General features: G+C 49.2%; 1 protein-coding gene across 2 annotated transcripts in view; it reads left to right on the forward strand.

The window, feature by feature from the left end:
• PTPN14 (protein tyrosine phosphatase non-receptor type 14) overlaps window positions 1–24,531 on the forward strand; it is a 142,903-nt gene that overhangs the window by 42,304 nt on the left and 76,068 nt on the right. For both annotated transcript variants that reach the window (XM_084865526.1, XM_084865527.1), the window contains 2 exons: window positions 11,385–11,713; window positions 22,819–22,988. In XM_084865526.1, coding sequence (XP_084721652.1) covers window positions 11,540–11,713; window positions 22,819–22,988 — 344 coding nt within the window. In that variant the 5' untranslated portion in view covers window positions 11,385–11,539. The remainder of the gene's footprint in view (window positions 1–11,384; window positions 11,714–22,818; window positions 22,989–24,531) is intronic.

Here is a 24,531-nt window from a genome sequence, read left to right on the forward strand (position 1 = left end):
AGCGGTGCTTCCCCTGTGGGAGCTCCCTGACCACCAGGAGGCAGTTCCTGCATTGAACATCTGTCCCCTGGTGGTCAGTGCATGTCATAGCGACTGGTCATTCTGCTGTTCAGTTGATTTGCCTATTAGCCTTTTATTATGTAGGATTTGGACTCCATTGAGCTACTGCAGATTTTTTGACTGTTTAATTCTTATTCCTCACCTTAAGGGATCAGCTGATCCTTGAACAATGTAGGGGTTAGACCCCTCCCTCCCCCAAATCCTGCACAGTCAGAATGCGCGTAAGTCTTTGGATTCAGTTGGTTAACACACATTTGTATGTAACATATACTGTATTCTTACAGTAACGTAAGGCAGAGAAAAGAAAATGTTATTAAGAAAACCATAAGGAAGAGAAAACAGTACATTACTGTACGTCTTTAGCGAAAAAAGCCTGTATATAAGTTGCCCCCTGAAGTTCAAACTTGGTGTAGTTCAAGGGTCAACGGTATTTAATTGTCTTTCAGAAGGTACCAGATAAATTTTAGTGCTTAGTATCGTCCCTTTTGGGGCTGAGGCTAAGAAGAGAGGCTGCATCTTGCCTCCCATGCTGGCCCCAATTTTCAGACAGCTCTGGTTCACCCAAAGTAGTCATCTCCTGAAGGAAGATGTATTCCAGGTTTTCTTACATAGAGTATTGAGAAAAGGCAGAGATTAATACAGTATTATCTCTGGGCGAGGGGAGGGGGTCTAATACAATATGAATACTCCAAAGATTGTATAGGGGCAAAGTAGATGTTTCTCCTTCTGCCTTCCTCCCTCTGAGGTCAGAGGTGTTCCATGTTTTTCTCCAAGCTCCCGTAAGCACAGACACACAAAGGATGACTGGTTTGGCTCTCTCCCCTCCCCCCCCCCCCCAACCCTTACATGTTATTCTGCAACTTTTCCCTCTTACCAGTACACCCTGGGTGTCACTCTGAACCAATAGATTCTATTCTAGTTACTGATAACTACATAAGACCCTAAATAATTTTTTATGCCAAGATTTTTTTGAACATAACTCTGTTATGGATATCCAGGGTGTTTGTTGAGCCTTATACATAACCCTTAAGATTCGTTGCTTTTATTTCCTATGAAAGTTTCCCAAAAGTGGCATTGCTGAGTCAGAGAACGTGTTAATTATAGTGCGGAGGGGTTTGGGGTTGCAGAAGCTTTTTAAAACGCTGTTGGTTCCTGCCCTCTTACAGCCCAGTGGGAGAACAGATGATGTGCATTCTTTTCCCAGGGATTTATTTTTTTATTGCTCAGTAGATGGTGATGTTTTTCCCCCCCAGAAAAGTTTGAAATCCTTAACATCCTGAAACAGGTATAAATCAAGGGATCCTCTTTCATGAGGTGTACTGTGTAAATTGGGATTGTGAGGATTAAATGATGTAATGCGTGCAGATCACTGAGATGATTTTATAGCTGAAACGGTGACAGCTGATATAATGCTACTCCTGCAGGAAGACTCATTCCGAATTCTCCATTTATATAGAGCACTGAGGAAAGGCAGAAATGAAGCGATTTAAAGTTGGCTGTGCTCCTTAGCGATGGATTTGTCAGCCATTGTGCATGTTTACGTTTTCCAGCTGTTAAGAGCTCAGTCCAACGTGGGAACTGAAGCACTTGACCTTTGCCCTCCTGTCCCTGCTCCTGTGCTCATACCCTGCAGGGCCGCAGGCACCCCCCTGGGCCTGGGAGCCATCCCACACGCAGCGTCTTGTCTCCGGTGGCCCAGGCTTGCTCTGCCCCAGGCGGGGCAGCTGAGCAAATCCTCAGCTTGAGGTCAGCGAGGGTGACAGGAGTGGTCCTAGGCCAGTGGTCGGCAAACTCATTAGTCCACAGAGCCAAATACCAACAGTGCAACAATTGAAATTTCTTCTGAGAGCCACATTTTTAAAATTTAAACTTCTTCTAACGCCACTTCTTCAACATAGACTCGCCCAGGCCGTGGTATTTTGTGGAAGAGCCACACTCAAGGGGCCAAAGAGCCGCAGTTGGCCGACCACGGTCCTAGGCTAACACAAGGGTTTTAAAACAGTGAATGTATTGTCGTCGGGTGGACAGGCAATGCCATTTCTTCGTAACGTCGCTCAGAGCTGAGTGGTGCAACCTAAGGTTACCCACGTTTCCACCTAGGTAGTATGTGTAGTGTGTGTGTGTGTGTGTGTGTGTGTGTGTGTGTGTCTGCTAGGCAGGGGATGGAGAGGAGAAAGGACACATAAGCTGGCGTGGCTGTACGTGTATACATGAGTGTTTGTAGTCTGTCTGCATGGAGGTGTCTGCATGTCCCATGACTCTCCCTGTTTGGAGGCTCTGCGCTCTCCCATCCGTCATTAGCATTTGGTTACTCCAGTTGGGATTAGGCAACTCTTTACAGCTGACATGAGTTCGTACCTGTCTTCATTCCTTCTCCCCTCTGAGTCAGAGCCTTGGCTCCGGAGGAGCGATTGCCCCGTAACATTTCGAACCCGCTCGGCTGTCCCCTGACTCACTGCAGCGGCGGCCACATACCTGACACCCACCGGGCGCCCTGTCACGGCGCCCAGGCCGGGGGACCTGTACTTGCTTGCCTTGCGCTCCTGTTTTGTCTCCCGAACTTCAAAAACCCTCCGACTCTGGGCTCGGCGGAAAGCAGTCTTGATTCCTTGTGCTGCTTTAGCAGGCGCTCGGTTTCCTTGCATTTCCTGCAGGACTGGGCGAAGCGGCACCGATCATTCCAAGGGCAGCGAGAGCACACACGTGCAGGGTGCCAGCGCGTGGGTATTCCTAACTCCCGGGGTCTTCCCGACAACGCTGGTGGTGGACACTGTTATCGCCCCCGCGTTGTACCTGCGGAAAGTGAGGTGGCCTCGGAGCCTGCAGATTTCAGTAGACGGTGATGGTTTGTTTAGTTTTTTTCCCAGAGAAAAAAAACAAAAAAACCTGCCTGGTTCTACCGCTGGGAAGTGGCCCCTGTGTGGAGGTGACCCCCCACCTGGGCGAGGCTGGCTGGTGGGGCTCAAGGAGCCGGGGAACCAGGGGAGCTGAGCTCCGGGCCCGCAGGCCCAGGGCCGAGGCTTGGCAGAGATGCTGGCTGTTGCTTACGTTGGGAGAGGAAGTGACACAGATGAGTCCTCTCCTCCCAGAGCCCCGGACCTGGGAGGGCCGTGGAGGGAGCTCAGGCCCGGGCAGGGCAGGAAGGAAACGGGGGATGGAGGTGTGGAAACCGCCGGGAGGTCACTGGCAGCAGCGGGCTCTCACCGGGAGGGGAGCGGAGAGCCCCGCTCTGCGGCCCTGTGGTCCCTCGGGGCGCGCCTGGCAGGGGGGAGGGCCAAGCACACGTTAAAGGTGTGTTCGCCCGCAGAGTTCCTTCTGTTTTGACGAGTGAGTCATATGACCACGCTGGAAAGCCTCTTGGGCTGCCCTTGTGATCGGGCTTCTTGGAATGGGTTTGTGAAGAGGTTGCGTGCGACGTGCTGGGATTGTCTCTCTGCAGCGCGGACGGGTGCTGTGAACGGAAAGCAGGCGTCCAGGTAGGAGGCATGGGGGGTGGGAGACGGGGTGCTGGGGCAGGGGCAGGGCTCCGGTTCGGTGCCAGGTCCTCTGCATCGGACATCCCGGGGCTGAAAACGGGTTGCCAGCCTCAGGGGCCATCCCTGCCGTATCTGAATGAGGTCCACCGCGGGCGAGCAAAGAGAATGTGGGAGCTTGCTCTTGTCGGGTTAGTTTCCTCTCACCAGGTTGTAGTGTCAGCTTCCGTTCTGGATAGTGTGTGAGCACGGTTCTTGGAGTCAGAACATGGGGTCAGATAATGTCTGTCTGTATGATGGGGGGCTAGTTCTTAACCTCTGCAGCCCGGCTGCCCTCCTCTGTACCATGGGGGCATGGGGACTGACCGGAGGGCAGGAGGGCTATGGGAAGTACCGCTCCGCAGTGGCCCGTTCCTTGTACCCGCTCTGAACACGGAGGCGCTCCTTACCGCCTTCTCGGTGTCGGACACGGGGGGAGCGTGTGCTCCGGTTCCTGGCTGCGAGCAGCTCGGGCACCCCCGGACCCGCATCACTGAGGGTGTAGAAGCGGATCGCAGAGAGAGCTGCAGTTGGGGAGGCGCGGCTCCTGCGGTCTCCAAGGAGGGAGCCCTCGGGGACAGGCATTCCTGGCAGGAGAGGCAGAGAAGGCTCCCTGGGGAAGCAGGCCGGGCGCAGGCCTGCTGATAACGCTACCTGATGCCAGCCGGACGGGGGAGACGCCCCTGTCGGTGTCTGACTGACCGGCCTCTGCATGTCACCCAGCTCGTCCTTGTAGCTCCAGAAAGCATTTTTCCCCGCCCTCTTTTACACATGGAGAGCTTACGCTGTCAGTTTGGTCCAGTTCGGTGGTCTGCAAACTCAGTGGTCAACAGAGCCAAATATCAACATGTAAATTTCTCTTGGAGAGCCTGTCTCCCACCTTTAACAGTTGTCAGCATGCCCGATGTCTGTCGTACCCCTGACATTCCCCCGGCCCCCCATTATTGTGGAGAAAAGTCCCGGACCACCTGCTATTTTATTCGTAAATATTCAGGGTGCCCTTTGATTGTCTTAGAGAAGATTCAGGAATGTCGGAAATGGAAATGTTCGCATTTGAAGATCCTTCTGGTGGGAAGATCTTGCCTCCTTAGACAAGGCGGTCATCCTCAAAGCTGGGGGTGGGAAATGATATTATTAGGACAATCACCTGGGGGAGCCTTCAGACCACTTGTCCCCTCAGAGCTGGCTTCTGCAGCCCCCAGTCCGCCTCAGTGGGAGATCTCGGCCTTTGCTGCGTTGTGGGGTTGGTTTGCTCCTGAGCGCTACAGCGGGAATAAAAGCCAGGGGACCACTGCTTGCGGGTAAAAGTGATTCCAGGCAATGGGAGCTTTATCTGGCAAGAACTAATTTGTTGTTATTTTTAACCACCATGGGTGGGGGCTGTTTAAAAAAAAAAAAAAAATATATATATATATTTTTTTTTGCCCTTTTAATCAGAATATGCTGGATATTACTTGTTTCCATTTGCTATAGGGAGTTTTTTGGACAGAGTCTGCCCTCCTGTGGAGTGCTTATTTTTATACACTGAGTTGCCAGATTATTATGATCTCTGAACACATAATAATCTGGCCACTCAAGTGTATATTCTATATAATAAAAGGCTAATATGCAAATTGTCCCCTCCACCAGGAGTTCAACCAGCAGGCAGGCCGGCCAGCCGCCCATGTCCCTTCCCCTTAGCCAGGCTGGTCCGACCCCACCCATGCATGAATTCATGTACCGGGCGTCTAAAATACACACACACACACACACACACACACACACACACACACTGAGTGGCCAGATTATTATGCATTCAGAGATCATAATAATCTGGCCACTCATGTAGTTTACTTGTCACCTGCCTCCTTGCCTTTTTTTATCCTGAAAACATGCTTTTTCCTTGTCTCCTTGAAATCTGCGAAGGGCTACGGAGCAACGTCCAGAGCTTACAGGCGCTCCCAGTGCACCGATCGTACGGGTGCTGTTGTTTCTGAGCACAGTGTGTGTTGTAGGCATGAAGAGCTTTGTGGTGGTGGACTGGCTGCTCAGCAGAGGTGTGGGTGCTGGTCCCCGGTCCCAGCGATCCTCTGCGTGGATGAGGCTGTTGTGTAGCCACCGTGCATGCAGGTGGGCCTGATGGGCGCGGTGCGGGTTAGCAGGACTCTGCCCTCTCACTCCAAAGCTAGCTGAAGGAGGTCTCCACAGGCCATGTGCGTGGGTAGCACACAGGAACGTTGGGAAATGCGTTTCTGGACAAATTCCTCTCCATCTCACCACTGCCTTTTGAAAGTGAGGAGGCGAGAAATGAAGGAATTAAACAATGTGACCATTCTGCTTTTGTTGTTAAAAGGGAGGGCCTTGCATTTTACACCTTGCACAACACTCTTACTTGGCCAAAAAGAATTGGACGTGTGGATTTCATTTGGGTATTCCACAATAAAATGTATAGAAGAAGCGAATAGTCTAATTTCCACCACACAAAACTGACTTCTGTTCTGCTCTTCTTTAAGGGGGAAATCAGAGAAGACATTTTCCCCTAAGCTTTTCTTTCCCAATCCACTCCACCCGACCCCACCCCAACCCACTCCACCCGTCTTTAAAATTCTCCTTCGGGAAAATGACACAGTATTTTTTTCAAAACCCAGCTGAGCTGTGCCGGGATTTATACACAGGATGGACGGGTTGCATCAGTCTTTCCTCTCTCACACCTAGACGAGGGTTGCATAGCTCTGTGAGGTGTGCTTGGGAGTTGTAAAAATACGGAATGCTGGAAAAATTCCAGAGTCTGTTGGTAAATATAGAACTCAGCTCAACCGCACTTAGCTTCTATCGGTGATTTTTCGAACTTGAGGGGGGAAAAAGGGCAGGTATCCGTAACGTAGCATGGGAAATAAAGAGAACGTGTGATGACTACGTTTGAGATTTGGATTTTAGTGTCTCTTTCATTCCCCTGAAGACATCACAGATAATGCAGTCAAGAGGACTAGACTGCATTTGGTTGACAATATAAAAGATCCCTCCACTTCTCACCCATCGTATTCAGAGGTTTATTAGGTCAGCCGAGTGGCTTTTTTTCTGCATTATAAGAAAGCAGTCTTTGCGTTGTGTTGTTAACGTAGCGGTTTTGTTTGTTTGTTTGTTTGTTTGTTTTTTGGGTGATATGTTTAGGGAAAGAAATGAGAGTACTGTAGAAGGTGCTGGAAATCCACAGCTGGGAGTTCCCGGTGAAGCTTCCACATGAGAGCTTTCCGGAAGCTGATTGGTTAGCAGTAGGCGTTAGAAGTGACTAGTCTTTTCTGAATGTGTCTCCCACTGTAGCATGTACAGAAAAGGCCTTTACCAGCGTGGTGCTTACGGAGCAAATGCCCCAACTAATTGCTTTCGGCAGTCTGGGCACATTATAACACCATGTTATAATGATCAGGTCGGTGGGTTCATTGTTTTTTGTGAAGAACTTCCCAAGGATATACTTAGAGAAAGAAGAGAGAGAGAGAGAGAGAGAGGAGGCGTTCTGTACATGCCCCTACAAGGTATCCAATCCACAACCTAGGTGTGTGTCCTGACCAGGAATTGAACCGGCAACACTTCGGTGCACAGGTGGACAATGCTCAACCAACTGAGCTGCTTGGGCCGGCTAGTTCTAGGTTTACAATGTTCCTGTGGGAAGCATGATCAGTCCCTGAGAACCACATGGGGACAGTGAGAAAGGCACCAGGAGCCAGGCTGTGTAACATAGGACTTGCTGGTAGACTTCATGGCGATTCTGTGGTACGGTGGGATATCAGAATCCTGGTCTCTCTGTCTTTCAAGGACGAAGCAGAGGAATTGGGCTTAAAATACAGCAGGGAGCTGGCTTGTGCTTAAGGTAGAGCTATCGTCTCCTCAGGAGAGTTCAGAGGGGGGTGAGTGACAGGAGCTTAAATACGCGAGGTCATTCATAGACCCTTACAATGCTGAGACTGAAAGGGACTGGGCGGTCATCTCTGACCCCCTCGTTACAGGTTAGTGTCACACAGATCGTTTACCTGGGACACTTTGGGGGTACCCCTTCCTGAGGGTAAGGAATGTCGTCAATGAGAGCCTGGAAGTTCTTTCCAGAAGCCCAGCTCCGTGAGCACACGGTTCTGGCTGTGCATGCCGTGAGCTTTTAATGGAGGTCAATAGGGTGGGTCTTACAGGTGGAGGGAACGGGCTTCCAGTTTTGAAGGAGTGCAGAGTCAAAAAGTGTGGCTACTTCCGACATACATCGGTTTTTGCTCTGCCCAGTAAGCATGAACATGACCGTGGGAGTTGAGCCAAGGTGATCTGAGGGAAGGAAGGATCAGAGGAGTCCATGGAGGAGGCAGGGCCGCTGAAAGGGAGCCGCAAGGCGTAGGTGTGGCTGGGATCTGCTTAGTGCCTGCGTGGAGGGTTGCCTTGCTTTTTTAACCTTTTGGTTGTGAAAACGTTTAGATACACAGGAAAGCTAAAGGAAGAGCGCCATGAATGCCTGGACACTGACCACCTAGATATGACAGCTGTTCATGTTTTATCATATGTGTTTCAACTCTGAACTTTGTATGTCCTCATGTGCGTGTATTGTCTTTTAGCCACAGGCATCCTGCCATTACACCCCTCAGTATATCTATCGGCAATGCCTAACTCCTAAATCTCTCTCTCCCCCCCCCCCCCTTTTTAAATTAAATGTATTGAGGTGACATTGGTTAATATGATGACACAGGTTTCCAGTGTGGGTTTCTATGTTACAAGATCCGTATGCTGCACTGTGTGCCCAGCCATCCTCTAAATCTCACTGACCTTTAGAAGGACTGGACCAGTTTTTTTCTTTCTTTCTTTTTTTTAATAAATATAGGTATTTTATTTATTTATTTATTTATTTATTTATTTATTTATTTATTTATTTTTACAGAGAGGAATAGAGGGGGATAGAGAATTAGAAACATGGATGAGAGGGAAACATCAACCAGCTGCCTCCTGCACACCCCTACCAGGGATGTGCCTGCAGCCAAGGTACATGCCCTTGACCGGAATGGAACCTGGGACCTTTCAGTCCACAGGCCGACGCTCTTACCACTGAGCCAAACCGGTTAGGGCTGGACCAGTTTTCTTATAACCTTTTTGTTGCTACCTTACCAGGGAGGTTTCTTGCAAATTGAAGATGTGAAAAAACTTAAAATAGTCAGGTATTGTATAGGAGATATCTTGGCAGGTTGTTCGATGTCGTTCCAGATGTGCCACTTTTTCAGTATCTAATGCACTTTACTCTTTATTTGCAACCGTACGATAAGGCAGCTATAAAATGTTAGAACAGTTTAGAAATCTACAAACAATAAAGCGGGAGTTCTGTTTAATATCACCGCTGTGTCGTCCTGAGATAACAGTTCATCGCTTTGGTGAACCTACCTTCTTTCCCAGGTCTGTGAGGTTTTTTTTGTTTATGCATTATAAAGTCTATGATCTTCCATGTACAGAGGATCACCGTTTTTATAATAAAAAACAAACAATCCTGTTGTTGTGCAGCTTACATTTTGCCCCACTCCCTGTGCGTTTTGGACGGAATCCCACCGCCTCGGTAGCGAGGGCTGTTGTTAACAGCGGCTGGGATCCATGTGCACCGAGCCGGCCGCATTCCTTCCTCAAGACGAGACACACCCCATTGTAAAGGGCCTGGCCCGGGATTAGCTCCATGGCGTGTGCCCACAGAGCAAATATTTTCCTCCGTGCGAGGCTCCTCAGCTCACATAGGAACTGACTCTTGGTGTTCTGGGCCCCGTGTTTCAACACGTTGTGGGGAGCGCGTGCCTAGTAAACTCTTCAGGGCTCTGCATTTGAATTCTGGCTCTCATTTTACTTTTTATTTTATTTTTTTTGGTCTTTTATGGGCGGGTCCCTCCATCCTCCTTTCTGTAGTTATCAGGAGATCACCAGGCTGGCCTACCTTGGAAGTAAACATGCTTCTCTGCCAACATAAAGTGATTAGAAATGTGAATCTGTTTCACCGAGTCACAGGCTCTCCTCGCGTGTATATCTTAAGCCACCATAAAACATATCCCTGTCATGCTGAGGAATGTGCCGAGGGCAGACAGCAAAGACTGGCCGGGGGAGTGTGGGGAGTGTGCGTTGCTGTATTGTAGGTTTATGCCCTGACAATCTCCGTGAGGCCTGGGGCACTGACACGGAGTGGTTGCTACATGTTGAAGCCATTTCATTTATTTAGTTGTTTATTTTTTTCCCCCCTATGTTTTTACTGATTTTAGAGAGGTAGGGAGAAGGAGAGATAAAAACATCAATGATGACAGAGAGAGAATCATCGGTTGGCTGCCTCCTGCACGCCCCCTACTGGGGATCGAGCCCACAACCTGGGCATGGGACCTCCTGGTTCGTGGCTTGATGCTCAAACACTGAGCCACACCAACGGGCCTGTTTTATTGATTAGTTCCAGAATTCCTGCAGGTAGTTATTCATCCTTGTCCATTCATGTGTCAGGGGGCTCAGAGGTAATTCTGTGGATGAAGGGTTTGAAGCCTGGCTCAACTGCCCCACACAGGGAATCAGGCTACCAGAGGAGGATCATGGGAACGGGAGACGGTCCTGCAAGCTGGATGGAGAGCCGAAGGTTGGACAGAGGGGCTGTCTGGCCATCCCTGTCTCTTTGGAGGATCCTAGCCTCCCTGTGAGAGCGTTGCAGGCTCAGCATGGGATGGGGAAGCCGCTTGGTGGTGGTGGTTTTATTGTTGGGTTCTCCATGGCAATGATGTCATCACTGGCATATGGTGGACCACCAGCGTATCAGGAAATCTCGTTTTTAGTAAGTTAACTAATTTGGTCATAGGGCTTTTGCATCAAGCATTTTGTAAAAGAACCAAATGATGCTAGGGTGGTTCCCCAGATCTGACTGTCTAAATATTTGGTAAAAAAGGACATGAAAAAATTTTAAGCACATTAAAGAATTCATATATTAAACATGTTTTTTAAAAGTAGAAAGTTGCTGACTGTATCAATTGTGTATTTCCTCCATATTCTGTTATCCTTTCTCAGTAAATATACAAGAAGATAAGTGATAAAATGTTAAAATAAAACCAAAGCAAATCATGTTACTGAAAGTAGAGAGGCAGTGCTGAGATTTTTAATTTCATCAGCAAATCTTTTAAATCAACAAAAACCTTGCTTTTTCTCTCTGCAAAACAGGTGCTAACATCCACACCACAGGGTTGTTCAGGGGGTTGAAATGAGATCATATATATATTTAGAAGTTAAAGAAACAGTGTTGATCCACTCCGATTGCTCTCTTGAGCAGACAGGATGGTACGGTGAAAAAAGCATGTGAGTTGATGTAGCATAGACATTGGGTGTGAATTCTTTGCCATGTATGAGTTCCTTTATTTAATCAGTTAATTATTTAATTCTTACCTGGGGGTATACTTATTGATTTTAGAGAGTGAGGGAGGGAGGGAGAGAGAAACAACTTGGTTGCCTCCAGTATGCGCTCTGGGCAGTGATGGAAGCCACATCCTAGGGTATGTGCCCTGACTGGGGATGGAACCTGAAACCTTTTTGGTGCACGGAATGAAGCTCCAACCAGCGGAGCCACCGGCCAGTGCTTGGATGAGTTCCTTTAATCTCTCCGAATCTCCGTTCCTTTGGCTCTCACAGGAGTTTATCCTGTCTCCCTTGCGAGATAAGATATGGTGCACGGGCTCTCCCCGGTGTCTCGCAGGTTCTGGAACCTGGATGTTTATCTGGGGGAAGAGGGTGTCTGTGCAGTGAAAAACGTGCCCCGTCCCCCACAGCGTGCCCTCCCCAGTGACCTTGCTGCTTTTCTCTTTGCAGCGACCCCTCGGCGTGCCACCCCGGGCATGGACACCTTCTCCCGGGTCTGGAGGAGCACGGCTGGTAGCGCCATCGCCGGGTCCCCGGACTGCTAAGGCCATCCCAGGGGCGAGGGTGCCGGGCGAGGAGGGCGGCCTCCGAGGGCCAGAGCCACCATGCCTTTCGGCCTGAAGCTCCGCCGGACGCGGCGCTACAACGTCTTGAGCAAGAACTGCTTCGTCACCCGGATCCGCCTGCTGGACAGCAATGTCATCGAGTGCACGCTGTCCGTGGAGAGCACGGGGCAGGAGTGCCTGGAGGCTGTGGCCCAGAGGCTGGAGCTGCGGGAGGTAAGGTGTGTGTGTGTGTGTGTGTGTGTGTGTGTGTGTGTGCGTGTGTGTGTGGCGGGTTCGCGAGCGAGAACTCACCCAAGGGACCACCCCTCTGTCTGGGCACCTGCCTTGCCTTTCCACTTTGGACATATGTGTCTGCCTTCTATTATAATTTTCGTAACGCTGAATACCCCTCGTACTCATGAGAACATAGAATTAGGTGCAGCTAAGCACGGTGCAGTGCATATCCCCACCAAACTCCAGTGCAACGCGTACCCCCACCAAACTCTTCCCGTACCCCTGGGGGTACGCCACGTACCACACTTTGGGAAACACCAGCTTAGAAGATGAAACACGCTATATCAGCAGGGCCTTGATCTGACAGCCTTCCGGGGAGAGAAGCAAGAACACTCTTGGAGCCTCCCGGGGGTGACGGCCTCCCTCTTGGTCCCACTGATGGGCCGGGGTTCGGGGGAGCTGGCCATGAGAGGCTCTCCTCGCCAACCTCATTTTCAGTCTGCTGAAGGGTGGAGTGGTGGGTAGCTGGGGTGGCATTCCGGCTGCGTGTCCAGGCGACCACGCCCGCGGAGGGAGGGATGCAGCTGCTTTCCTTTTTTGCTCTTTTGTTTCTCTGTTTTCCTCTCCGAAGGGAAGGAAGAGGGAATAAGCAGTTCAGAGTGAGTGTGAGCAGAGAGTTTTTTGGTGGGAGCCTGGCACATGGACTTTGGTTCCCATTAAGATTCCTCCCGACCCTCGTTTCCCTTTGTACCATCTGTGAGACTTCTTTGGGCCTTAAGCAAACCCTGGGGTGACTCTATAGCCAGTTATAGATGGCGTGGCTCTTTAGGAGAGCCTCTTACTGAGGGCAGCGTGTCCTTCCGAACAAGCAGGCCCTGCAGGTTCCAGTCTCTCAGACACTCCGGAGAGGAGATGCGGTGAGGAGGGCCCACAGCATTTGTCTTGAGAACCACGGGTCACACCGGCTAGTGGGTGAGGGGATGGTTGAGAGGTTGCCAGAGCTGAAATGACTACAGCTCCTGAGAGTCAAGCCTTTCTCCGAGGCCCTGGGACACCGTTGCCCAAGGCCTCAGGGTGATGGGGAAGAGGGGCGGTGCCTGTTGGAAGTGATCGATGGATGGTGTCTGACCCCCGCCCCTCACGACCCACCTTCTCTCCATGCGCATCTAGGATGTGGGGTCACTGAAGGTCCTCTTCTCCCCTTGGCGTCTTCCACAGGCAACTCTTCTGCCCCAGGGGCTGTTCTGCCGGAGCACTTCTGCCTCCTGCTGGCCTTCATGGTGATTCTCTGGCCTCGGAGGTCAGGTCTTCCTTCGGAATTTATTCTACTGTGTAGGAGCCCTTCCTGCTCAGCAGACATGCCTAGCTCTGTAGCTGACACACTAGAATAAACGTGCTCTGAACTTGTTGGTCAATGGTTGGCTGGCTCTCTCTCTCTCTTTCTCCCTCTCTCTCTCTCTCTCTCTCTCTCTCTTTTTCTTTTTTTGCTCATTAGTAACCCATTTAGGTAGATTTATTTTATTTATTTTTAAACATTTTTATTGATTTTAGAGAGGAAGGGAGAGAGAGAGATGGAAACATCAATGGTGAGAAGGAATCATTGATCGGCTGCCTTCTGCATGACCTCCTACTGGGGATTGAGCTTGCAATCTAGATGTGGACCCCTGACTGCAACCGAACCTGGGACTCTTCAGTCTGCAGGCCGACACTCTATCCACTAAGCCAAACCGGCTAGGGTTGGAAATATATATATTTAAACGTAGGTATGTGCATGAATATAAAGGAAGAACCTTGATACTATAGATCAGTTGGGCAGGAAGCTGGTGTAAATTCTTGGCAGACATTTAGTTACAGAGGTCATTTAAAAATGTATGCAGTGATTTTACTTTTGAGTATTCCCAGTAAGTCACATTGGAGTAAGTATTCTTCACACGCATTGGGAGGCACAGAGCATGTGGCTCAGGAGTTACAGGTGCAGCCTTCGGAGTCTGGGACTTGAGTTCAACTTACAGGTCTGTTGCTTTTTAGTTAGAAAACCTTGGAAAAGTGACTTCACTTCTGGAATAATGACCCTCCCTTTATTTAGGGCTATTGTCCATATTAAAAGAGATACAGTATGGGAAATGTGTCGTGCTGTCTCTAATAATATAGCAACATGTGGTGGTTCCAATTGGAGAGTCTTTTTCAATGAGGAAAATCTTGAGCAACTGCAGTGCATCAGACATTGCTGTTCAGATGTGCACAGACGGCCCAGCTGGTGTGGCTCAGTGGTTGAGCACTGACCTATGAACCAGGCGGTCACGGTTTGATTTCTGGACAGGGCACATGCCCGGGTTTTGGGCTCCATTCCCAATACGGGTGTGCAGGAGGCAGCCAATCAGTGATTCTCATCATTGATGTTTCTGTCTCTCTCTTCCTCTCCCTTCTTGTCTGAAATCAATAAAAAAAATATTTAAAAAAAAGATGTGCACAGACTAGTAGGGGAGCCCCACATTTAAATATATATATATTTTTATTGATTTTTTATAGAGAGGAAGAGAGAGGGATAGAGAGTTAGAAACATCGATGAGAGAGAGTCATCGACCACACCCCCTACATGCCCGCAACCAAGGTACATGCCCTTGACCGGAATCGAACCTGGGACCTTTCAGTTCGCAGGCTGACGCTCTATCCACTGAGCCAAACCGGTTTCAGCAGGGGAGCCCCACATTTAGACGAACAGCTGAGAATGGACCCACGCTGAGATGGGTGCCCTCCTGCCCTCATCCATGCCCTCCTGCCCCACCGAACCCCGAAGCCCTGGCAGCGAGAGGAAGCCTCAGGGAAAGAAGGAGCCTTCCCTCTTTGCTCGGGGACCAGAAAGACGCAGAGGAGAGCAGCAGGTGGAAGAGAAGGCGAGGTCCCCCTGGGCGTGGGGGCCTGGGTGTTTGCAGATCCAGGGATGTGAAACAGCAGCACATTCCTGGGGTCTGAGAAGCCACCCCTGCCAATCACCAGGCAGAGCTACGGTGTGAGGTGCAAGGTGAGGCGTGTCTGGAGACGCGTAGGGTTAGTCATTACTCTCCGTAAACCATTGTTTCTGGCAGCAAGAGGGCAAAGGTCAAGCCCGGATTACCCCGCCGCGGTGCTGTCACAAAGGCTGAAGCGGGGAAGTCACATGCTGCTGTCAGGTGTGGGTGGCAGGGTGACTGATCTCTTAATGCTCAGGTGTGGTGCGCGCTCCACGCCGGCTTTATTTTGACGCATCCGCATTAGACCACATCACTTTCTTTCCTGATGGCCTGTGACAGATGGCGTCTGAGGTATGTATGGCCTTTTGTAGAACAGTCCGGTCGCTACCTCTGAGCTCAAGGGTGCGCTAGAGCAGCCCGGGACTGTGTTCTCCTTCGGTGCATCCGCATCGGGAGGAGGAATGCACGCTCCACTCTGAAGCCTGAGTCGGAGGGGTGACCAGGGTCTGTTCCACTCACTTGACTTTGGATTGGGGTCCGTTTCCAAAGAGAGCCTTTGGCGCGTCAGAGGAGAAAGTGGACGTCCCTCTAAAACAGAACAACACGTTTGGTCTCGGTGAGGCCTGGGAACCCGATACTGGCGGATGTTTCCTTTTGCCATGAGAAGTGCCCTGTGGTTTAGCCGTGTCCTAAACTTGATAATAGCATTATATCGGGAAAGGAAAATTCATTTTGATTTGAGTTTAGATCTGCATGAATTATAATTTGTGTTTCACCATTTAATTTTTTTTTTAAAGCAGTTTTAGGTTTATAACAAAATTGGGTGGAAAGCAGAGTTCCATGTACCACTTGCCCCCACCTGCCCTCCTATTCTCCTCCGCCATCAACATCCCGAGTCACAGGAAGCATTTGTTACAATTGGTGAGTCCATGTTAACACAGCCTTGTCCCTCAAAGTCCACAGTTTACATTAGGGGAGGGAGGAAGAGAGAGAGAGAGAGAGAGAGAGAGAGAGAGACAGACACTGATTTTTTTGGTTCTACGTATCGATGCATTCATTGGTTGATGCTTGTATGTGCCCTAACCGGGGATCGAACCTGCAACCTTGGTGTATTGGGATGATGCTCTAACCAACTGGGCCCATTAGGGTTCCCTCTTGTGGTTGTATTTTGACAAATGTGTAATGACGTGTGTCCTCGCTGGAAGCTTTTTGAGGGTCAAGACTGGTTCTGCATGCCCGGATGTGCTGCCCTGTCCAATGGCTCCCAGATGGCCCCGGCCCGGTTCCCAGGTCAGCACATACAGTCCCGCCCTGGGAAGCTGAAAGCTGAGTAGCATAGGGCCCCTGCCCCCAGAAACCCCAGCGTTTAGAGAACAGGACAAACAAGCAGCAAAGCGCAGGGGACAGTCCGTACCGAGGTCCAGAAACAGGAAAGCCCATGGAATTGTCAGGGAAGGGCAGAGTTCAGGTTGCAGCGATCCGTCTGTGTGAGTGCGCGTGGAGGGGTCATGGCGGGGAGCACAGGAGTGTGGAAGGGCTGGCGGGAGTTAGTAGCTTTTGAAGGGTCAGATGTATCTGGGTAGGGAATTTTGGCCAGATCCTGTAGGAGATCGTTTCCAAAACGTGTCACCAAAATATGAAAACAACCGCCAGCTTTTAACATGCTACCTGTTGTGCTGAGCCCCTTCCGCGTGTCACCTCATTTAATTCTCAGAACAAGCCTGGGAGGTGGCTCTCCTGCTGTCCCCGGTTTACGGACGCGGGACCACAGTTCAGGGTGCCCTGCCCGCCCTCGCTGGGCTGGCTCACACTCAGGCAGACGACCCCACCATCCTACTTCCCAGGGATGCGTCGTGGCAGAAGAGGGGCCGTGGTACATGCTGTGGGAAACGCCCTTGTAAGTTTTATCGGTTAGGAGTTAATAAAGATATGGAATCTTAGCATGCATTTCGTATCATCAAAGGAAAGCTAACTAACTTTAAGGGTATTTCCGTGGTTTGCTTTTATGCTAATGTTTTCAGAATTGGCCGCTGAAGTGTGATGATGGGAGCATTTGCTTGATTCAGGGGAACACCTAATTTGCAGACCCTGTCAGATAACAGTGGCATTTGCTGCGCTGTATAGCCTGCTTACCCACATCCATGCACTGTTGTATGTGCAGTGGACTAAAATAATCAACACTGATAAAGTATCAATTGAAAAGTAGTCTGGCAGAAGCCGGTTTGGCTCAGTGGATAGAGCGTCGGTCTGGGGACTGAAAGGTCCCGGGTTCGATTCCAGTCAAGGGCATGCACCTTGGTTGCGGGCAAATCCCTGGTAGGGGGTGTGCAAGAGGCAACTGATCAATGATTCTCTCTCATCGATGTTTCTAACTCTCTATTCCTCTCTCTTCCCCTCTGTAAAAAATCAATAAAAAAATATTTTAAAAAAAGAAAAAGAAAAAAAAAAAAAGAAAAAAAGAAAAGTAGTCTGATGGGGAGATTCCCAGTCTTTCAGTTTGTGTTGCTTTTTTTTGTCTTATTTATTAAAAATATTAAGGAAAAATAATCTTTTTAGCTTAATGTCAGATCTTCGAGGTACATTGACACCAGGGTCTGTTTTCTAGACACGGAAACCGTAGGTGAAATAATTCCCCCCAGTCTCGACTTATAAGGCTCCATCTTTTTGCATATTCGGAGTGATTTTTTTCGTGGTAATGAGATTTGCTTCTTGTGTCTATGTTACTCTGCAGTGTCTTTTCCTGTGCTGTTAGGAAGCGATTGGCTAGGAAAATGAAGGGGGTGCAGTGGTAAATTATAGATGTGTCAGCTCTAGAAATCTCAGACATACCCAGGGGAGAGGTTGATTGCACACAAGTTGTTTTGTGCAATTATCCGCCTGATGAACAGAGGCTTACTTTCCAAATGTGATTGCATGAAGTGCGGTTTCAGAGTGCCTGTACGTCTTTAAAAGTATTTCCCTGGCCTCAGTGGAAGTTGTAGTGCTTTTCCTAATTCCTGTGTCTTTTATGTGGAGGCACACCAACTCTCTATTTCTAACTTTACAACTGAAATACTGCAGGCAGCCTGTTACAACTTTGTGCAAGAAATGCTAAACTTTTGCTTCTGGATGATTAACTCTTCAGAATGCTTGAGATAAGATCATGGACTTAATCCCTAGTAATTGCCATGACCGTGTCTGTAACCCCTGCAAATAGCATTAAAGCTGTGCCACTGGTCGAAAAATTAGAAAAAACACACACGCCAACCTTCAAGAAATCCCTTCCTATTGATAGCCAGTGTGGCTGGGGAGGAGGATAACAGCCATCTCTACAAATAAATGAACAAACGAATAAGAAAATGCCCCAGAGTGGCCCTGGCTGGCGTGGCTCAGTTGGTTGAATGTCATGCCCTGCACCGAAAGATCCCCGGTTCCATCCCTTGTCAGGGCACATATCCGGGTCCTTAGTGGGAGGACACACATCGAGGCAAATGATTGATGTTTTTGTTTCACATCGATGTTTCTCTCTCTCCCTCTCTCCTTTTTCTTCTTCTCTTTATAAAAATCAATGAAACATCAGTATTTAAAAAAACACACAAAACGGTGCTCTAGGCTTTTTGAAAGACCATGACTCACTAGAGTCTTTTCATGATACCAAAAGAGAGACCTTCCTTTGACACCAAAATCGTCACTGAAGAAGCTAACATTTTTGAGTGCCTGCATATACGTTTGCTTCCTCTGTTCAAATGCAAAGCTCCAAGCCAAGCAAACCAGGAAACTACTCATGAAAATGACAATTTAATGTGGCTCTCTATGTTGTTTCTTAGCGTGGTGCATTTTTTAGTAACTGATTTAATGATATCCTTATAGCAAGTTAGCTTTTCTTGGACGATAGGAAATGCATGGTAAGATCCCATATCTTTATAAACTCCAGCCATGATGAAAATAGCAAAAATTAAGTTGTGTCGTAGTGGTGCATTTTTAGTAACTACCTGGGCGCTGGTTCTCCTGTCCTCTTTCCTCATCCTTTTTAACGAACTCATTGCAGAACTCAGCGCACTTGAGCTGTTTTTCCAAGAAAACGAGAGGAATAAAAAGGGATGGACAGCTCCCCAGGAGGTATGGTGAGGAGGAGGTGGGCCTGGCTTAGGTTGGGTGCCTCCGAGATAAACCAATCAAGCATTCTCCGCATCCCTGCATTTACTCGGGGAAACACAGTGGGTCCTTTTGATCACGGAGGAGCTGGTTTCTATTCAGAGTCATCCACGCATTCTCCCCAACCGCGTGGCGATGGTTAGCAGGGAGGCCCAGCTTCCAGGATTCAGCTGGAGTTTAAGTTGGCCAGTCCGCTGTGAACAGGCCGCTGTGGTCCCAGCTGGGCCCGAGGGGATGCGTGGTCCCTTGGCTAACACACAGGAAGTTGGTTGGTGCACGTGTTCATTTAAGTGAGCTGTGAGGTTCTGATTTCATTTCCCGTGTGGCACTGTGTACACCAGCGCTGCATTGCAAACTTGAAGAGAGCTGGGTAGGAACTTGGAGACGGGTTTTCCTCCTCTACCGAAGACCCCAGAGCACAGAGACAGCTGGCGTAGGAACGAGGGCTGGCGTGGGCATGGGGAAGGTTACTTTGGGCATAGCTTCACAGAACGGTGTATGTATGGATGGGGAGCTCATGAATGGACTTTGCTTTGTACTTGACAGTTGAACTCAGCTCTTGTGAAATTAGGTTGTGTGGCTGTGAGTAGGTAAACACTGGGTCTGGCAGGTTACCGTACCTGTCTCCTCGAATCCTACCTTGCATTGGAAACTCCGTATGTTGAGTAGTTTTCTATAATTTTTTTTTTATTGGGTAAATGCATAACGAGTCACCCTGAAATACGCTGTGTCCTATGGAAAAGGAAGTGTTGCAACAACAGCACAAATCTTAGGCTGTGAATTAGGGTGTGTGTTTTTTTGTATTCGAAGTGGCTTGCCTCTTTATTTAGAGTTCTGGGTATCCACGAAGGCTCAACCCTGTTACATTACCATGATTTCTCTTGCACCTCATCACCACCCCCCTTTCAATGTACACACCTGTGTGTGCGTTTATCTGTGCATGGCTGTGGGTGTGTATGTGTACTCCATGGAATATTCTGTCTCAGACTTTTTTTGGGGGTGGGGTGGGGAGATCAGGTCTGGTTTAATGATTGGCTGGATGGGAATGAGAAAAGGAAATTTAAAACACTAGCCTTTATGAAAGCACAGGAGCCGGAAACAAATTTTTAAAAAAATCCTCTTTTGAAAAATCAACCATAGACTGTTTATGCAGTTACTGAGGGCCCTTTATAATTTGGGTGTTACTAATTTGAGTGAGTGTTATCATCTGAATGAAGCGAGGCCCATAAATTATATCCCTGAAAGTCAACACTACTTTGAGCAAAAGACACTAAATCATGGGCGGCCTGCTTAATAACTAAAGTTTGTCCTCCCTTTCTCCACCCAAATGCTTATAAAGGGCTCTTTTCCAAGCAAAATACTTGCACATTACTGGTTACATATACCGTATTACCTCATTTATTCTATGCAAACTCACCGCTGGCCATCCAAAAGACGCTTCTATGATCCTAGACTTCTTAACGGACTTTAGTATAATGCAGAACCGCCTTGGGCCTTTTCTCAGCTTACTAAGTACCCAGGTTACCTCGCTTCAAGATTCACCCGAGCCTCCATCATAGATCCTCCAGGACAGCATCTGAGTGAGGTGCCCAGGTCCCCCCAACATCTGTAAGGAGACTCTCAAGGAAGTCCTGTGGAGGCACTGCTCTGTGACTATTTTTTTCTTCTTATTTTATTTTATTTTATTTTATTTTATTTTATTTTATTTTATTTTATTTTATTTTATTTTATTTTATTTTATTTTGTGTTTATTGATTTTAGAGAAAGAGGAAGGGAAAGGGAGAGAGAAAGAAACATCGATGTGTGAGTGAGGCATCAGTCAGTAGGCTGCCTCCGAAGCCTGAAACCCGGGCATGTGCCCGGACTGTGAATGGAGCTGGCAATCTCTTGGTGCACAGGATGACACTCAACCACCTGAGCCACACAGGGGGCCAGGGCTCTTACACCTTTTAGACTTTTGTGTGATTGACCGGCAGGCTTTCCAGCTTTGACGTTGACTTGCCTTTTCTCTTTTAGTTCAGGCAACTGCTGTTTTCTGGTCCAGCGGTTCATGGGGTAGCCGGTCGCACTGACGAACAAGGTTCTTGAGGCTTGCCTGCTTTACTTCCCAGGGAAGCTGATGGTGGAAGTAGCATCCGCAGCAGCAGGAGACACCATTTATGAAGCGTTTGCTTAACAGGTCCCTCCTCCCCACCCCCATGCACGGTTGATGGGCATCACCGCACTGACACCCGAGGAGCCTGTGGGCGATAGGCGTCGTCAGCACCCCCATTTTACAGATGGGGAGGCTCTGAGACGGGAGGAGGCACCATAGCTTGGCCACAGTCCCTGAGGCAGTGAGTCCCTGGGAGATGAGTGACCTCAGAGCCTGTTTTCTTCACTTTCTCTCCCTCACCCGTCCTGGGTCACCCTGGATCCGCTCACGGACTCCCCGGAGCTGGGAGAGGAACAATAGGGTCGGAATTCACTCCAGCCAGTTTGTCTGAGCCGACAGACATGGAACCTTGGCTCTGGCTCTGTTTGTTGGCATTTCGTTGCTCGAGAAATGCATGGACTTCTGGTGTGAACTTGCCCTTGGGGACCTCGTGGAGGAAATCGGATCAAATCACCGCTCCCACCAGAAAGTATCGTTTAACAACACCTTGTGGAGGTTTTGGGTCTCTAGCTGTAGGGAGGCGAGGCGAGGTCTGGCTTTCCAGTAAAGTCAGAGTCTGCAGGCCTGGGTAGCGCTGTGGCCCCGGTGAGCCGCAGTGTGGAGGAGGAGGGGCGGGGGGGGGGGGGCGGCCAGCTGGCGGGGGAACATCTGCCCAGCAATGCCTTTGGAAACGAAGCATCATCCTGAAAAGCATTCTTTTGAAGGCAGGTTTCCAGGTGTGCTGTTCAGTGTTTCGAGGCTGTGATTGAAATAGAAAAGAAGTCTTCAAAAGCAGCGATCTGGGTGTTTTTTTGGCGATTGTTGTGCTAATCCTGAAATCTGAGCATCAGTTAATATGAAGGCAGGATCGGATGCCTGAAAGCACCCGTTTTCATCATTGGGCACGTGGTTCACCATGAAACTGGGTGAGGCTTCACGTCTGAGGGTGACAAACCTCACTTTCATCGATCAAATCCCACCATAATGGGCCAGGAACAGCCACCGGGGCCCCTGGCAGCTGCGAAGAGGAGACTCCATCACTCTGAAAGCTTGATGCGGGGGAGAGATTTGCTTCGGTTCACGTACAATGACGTGGTCCAGGCAGTGTGGTTTCAAGGACTCCAGTGAAGCTCCAAAGGAATGAGTCCAATTTCAGTTAAAATCTGGGACTAGCCGAAACCGGTTTGGCTCAGTGAATAGAGCGTTGGCCTGTGGACTGAGAGGTCCCGGATTCAATTCCTGTCAAGGGCATGTACCTTGGTTGCGGGCACATCCCCAGTAGGGGGTGTGCAGGAGGCCAGCTGGACGATGTTTCTCTCTCATCCATGTTTCTAGCTCTCTATCCCTCTCCCTTCCTCTCTGTAAAAAAATCAATAAAATATATTAAAAAAAAAAATCTGGGACTGGATGACAATGTTCCACGCGGTGGAAGCTGGCCGTTGGCAGAAGGCCTTGTCCTAGGAGTTGAGTCATCGGTTCCTTTGCAGCAGGTGCAGGGACTGTGCTTGCCTTGGCCGGCCCGTTCCGTGTGAGAGCACGGGGCCCCAGGGGCCACGGGGATGTCAGCCTGGAGATCTAAGGAAAAAGCCGGCGAGGTCCCCATCCTGCACCACCCCCTCACCCCGACACAGGTGCATCAGCATCCACCCAGGCAAACAGCAGCAATGGGTGTGGATCCTGCCTCTGGATACTCAGCGCCGATCACAATCCCTGTGTACATGTGGTTTCTTTTTCTTAAGTCCTCCCAGCGTTAGAAAGTGACAGCTGAGCACCTGTGTATGGGCCGGGGCGCCGCGGGGGCCGGGAGGCTGGGAGCCCCGTTCCCTGTGTGGTCTTGGGAGGGCCCTCACCAGTGTAGACTGATGTTGTTTTGCCCTTTTATCTAGACGCACTACTTTGGCCTCTGGTTTCTCAGCAAGAGCCAGCAAGCACGATGGGTGGAGCTGGAGAAACCGCTGAAGAAACATCTGGACAAGTTCGCTAACGAGCCTCTGCTTTTCTTCGGAGTCATGTTCTACGTGCCAAATGTGTCATGGCTTCAGCAGGAGGCCACGAGGTAGGTGCATGCGCCTCCCCGCATTCCGTGTCAGGGCGTGGACGAGTGGCGAGGCTTCTGATGAAGGACATGAGCTGGTTCATCTAGGGTGTGTGTGTGTGTGTGTGTGCCTGCGTGTGTATGTGTGTGCGCGCGCACACTTGTGTGCATGTGTGCGTGTATGTGTGTGCATGCGTGTGTGCACGTGTGCATGCGTGTGTGCGTGCACGTGTGCATGTGTGTGTGTATGTGTGTGTGTGTACATGTGTGCGTGTGTTCCGTGGGCAGTAGATGGGGATTCTTCTCCAATTGCTTTTCAGCTTTAGAATATTTGTTTGAATTCATGTTGCTAACTCTGACTCAACTGTTCCCTACAATGCTTATAAGACTGCAGTGATCCTGAGTCAGGTAGAAGTTGGTGTCATTGGGCGCTGTGGGGAAAATAGGCTAGAATCTAATTGAAAAATGGACCTCCTATTTACCGGGTAGTCCATGCCTTTGCTCACAATGTCCCCAAACAAAATGTGCCTACAAACTTTGGATTTGAGGGTTGGGAAGGTAAGGGGAGATGGGAGTAGAATTGAGGAAAACATGGAGGGATAAGAGTTTTGATTGACAAGAGGGGAGACCCACCTGGGGATTGGTCCCTTCCTCCTGCTCATTGGCTGCTTAACCTTGGAGAGAATCACCTGCCATCTTTGGAGTGATATTTCTCCTCATGAGAGGGATTTGGATAATTCCTCAAGTTCTGATAGTCTGTGATTCTACGAATGACACGAATGCATTTTTGTTGGTGGTGGTACAGTTCACTTATTGGTAAGAGTTTTCCATTAAAATGTCCTCGTTGGGGGGCTATCTCATCCAGTGGTTATTTGCAGTAATAAAAGGAATTGCTTGAACTCTCTGGTTTTCTCCTTTTCCCCGGATCATGGCATTCCGAGTGCGTGGGTGGCAGGGCCAGTGACATGCTGAGACAAAGGAGCAAGTGGCATTCGACTCCATGCGTGCATGTGTGGTTTCTTAGATTTTAACTTTCTGAAATAGAATGTACTTGACATTTTTATATATGCATTTTGAGGTAATGGCTCCCATCATTTTTTTTTTTTAATAAAAAACTTGTTAAATTAGGTGGTTTTTATGTAAATAGAGGGCATGAGATAGCTCCCAGTCTGACCCAGGAAACCTGTGTTCAGTCTTTCAGGTGCCATTCCTTGGAAGCATTTGGTTGTATACTGCCATCCATTGTTTTCAAGTTATTTCACTTATCTAAGTCCTTTTTTGAAAATATGTTTTTTATTGATTTCAGAGAGGGAGAGAGAGAGAAACATCAATGTTAAGAGAGAGTCATTGATTCCCTGTCCCCTACTGGGGATTGAGCCCACAATCTGGGCATGTGCCCTAGACCAGAATCGAACCTGGGACCCTTCAGTCGACTGGCCAACACTCAATCCACTGAGCCAAACCGGCTAGGGCTAAGCCCTTTCTGTACAAGAAGTGATTTACGCCTCAAATGTGGACGAATCCTGCTGGCTTATGAATCCTTGCTGAGTACTTACACAGTTAG

Source organism: Pipistrellus hanaki (genome assembly GCF_964339955.1).
Source record: "Pipistrellus hanaki genome assembly, chromosome: 18".
Classification (NCBI taxonomy): Eukaryota; Metazoa; Chordata; class Mammalia; order Chiroptera; family Vespertilionidae; genus Pipistrellus; species Pipistrellus hanaki.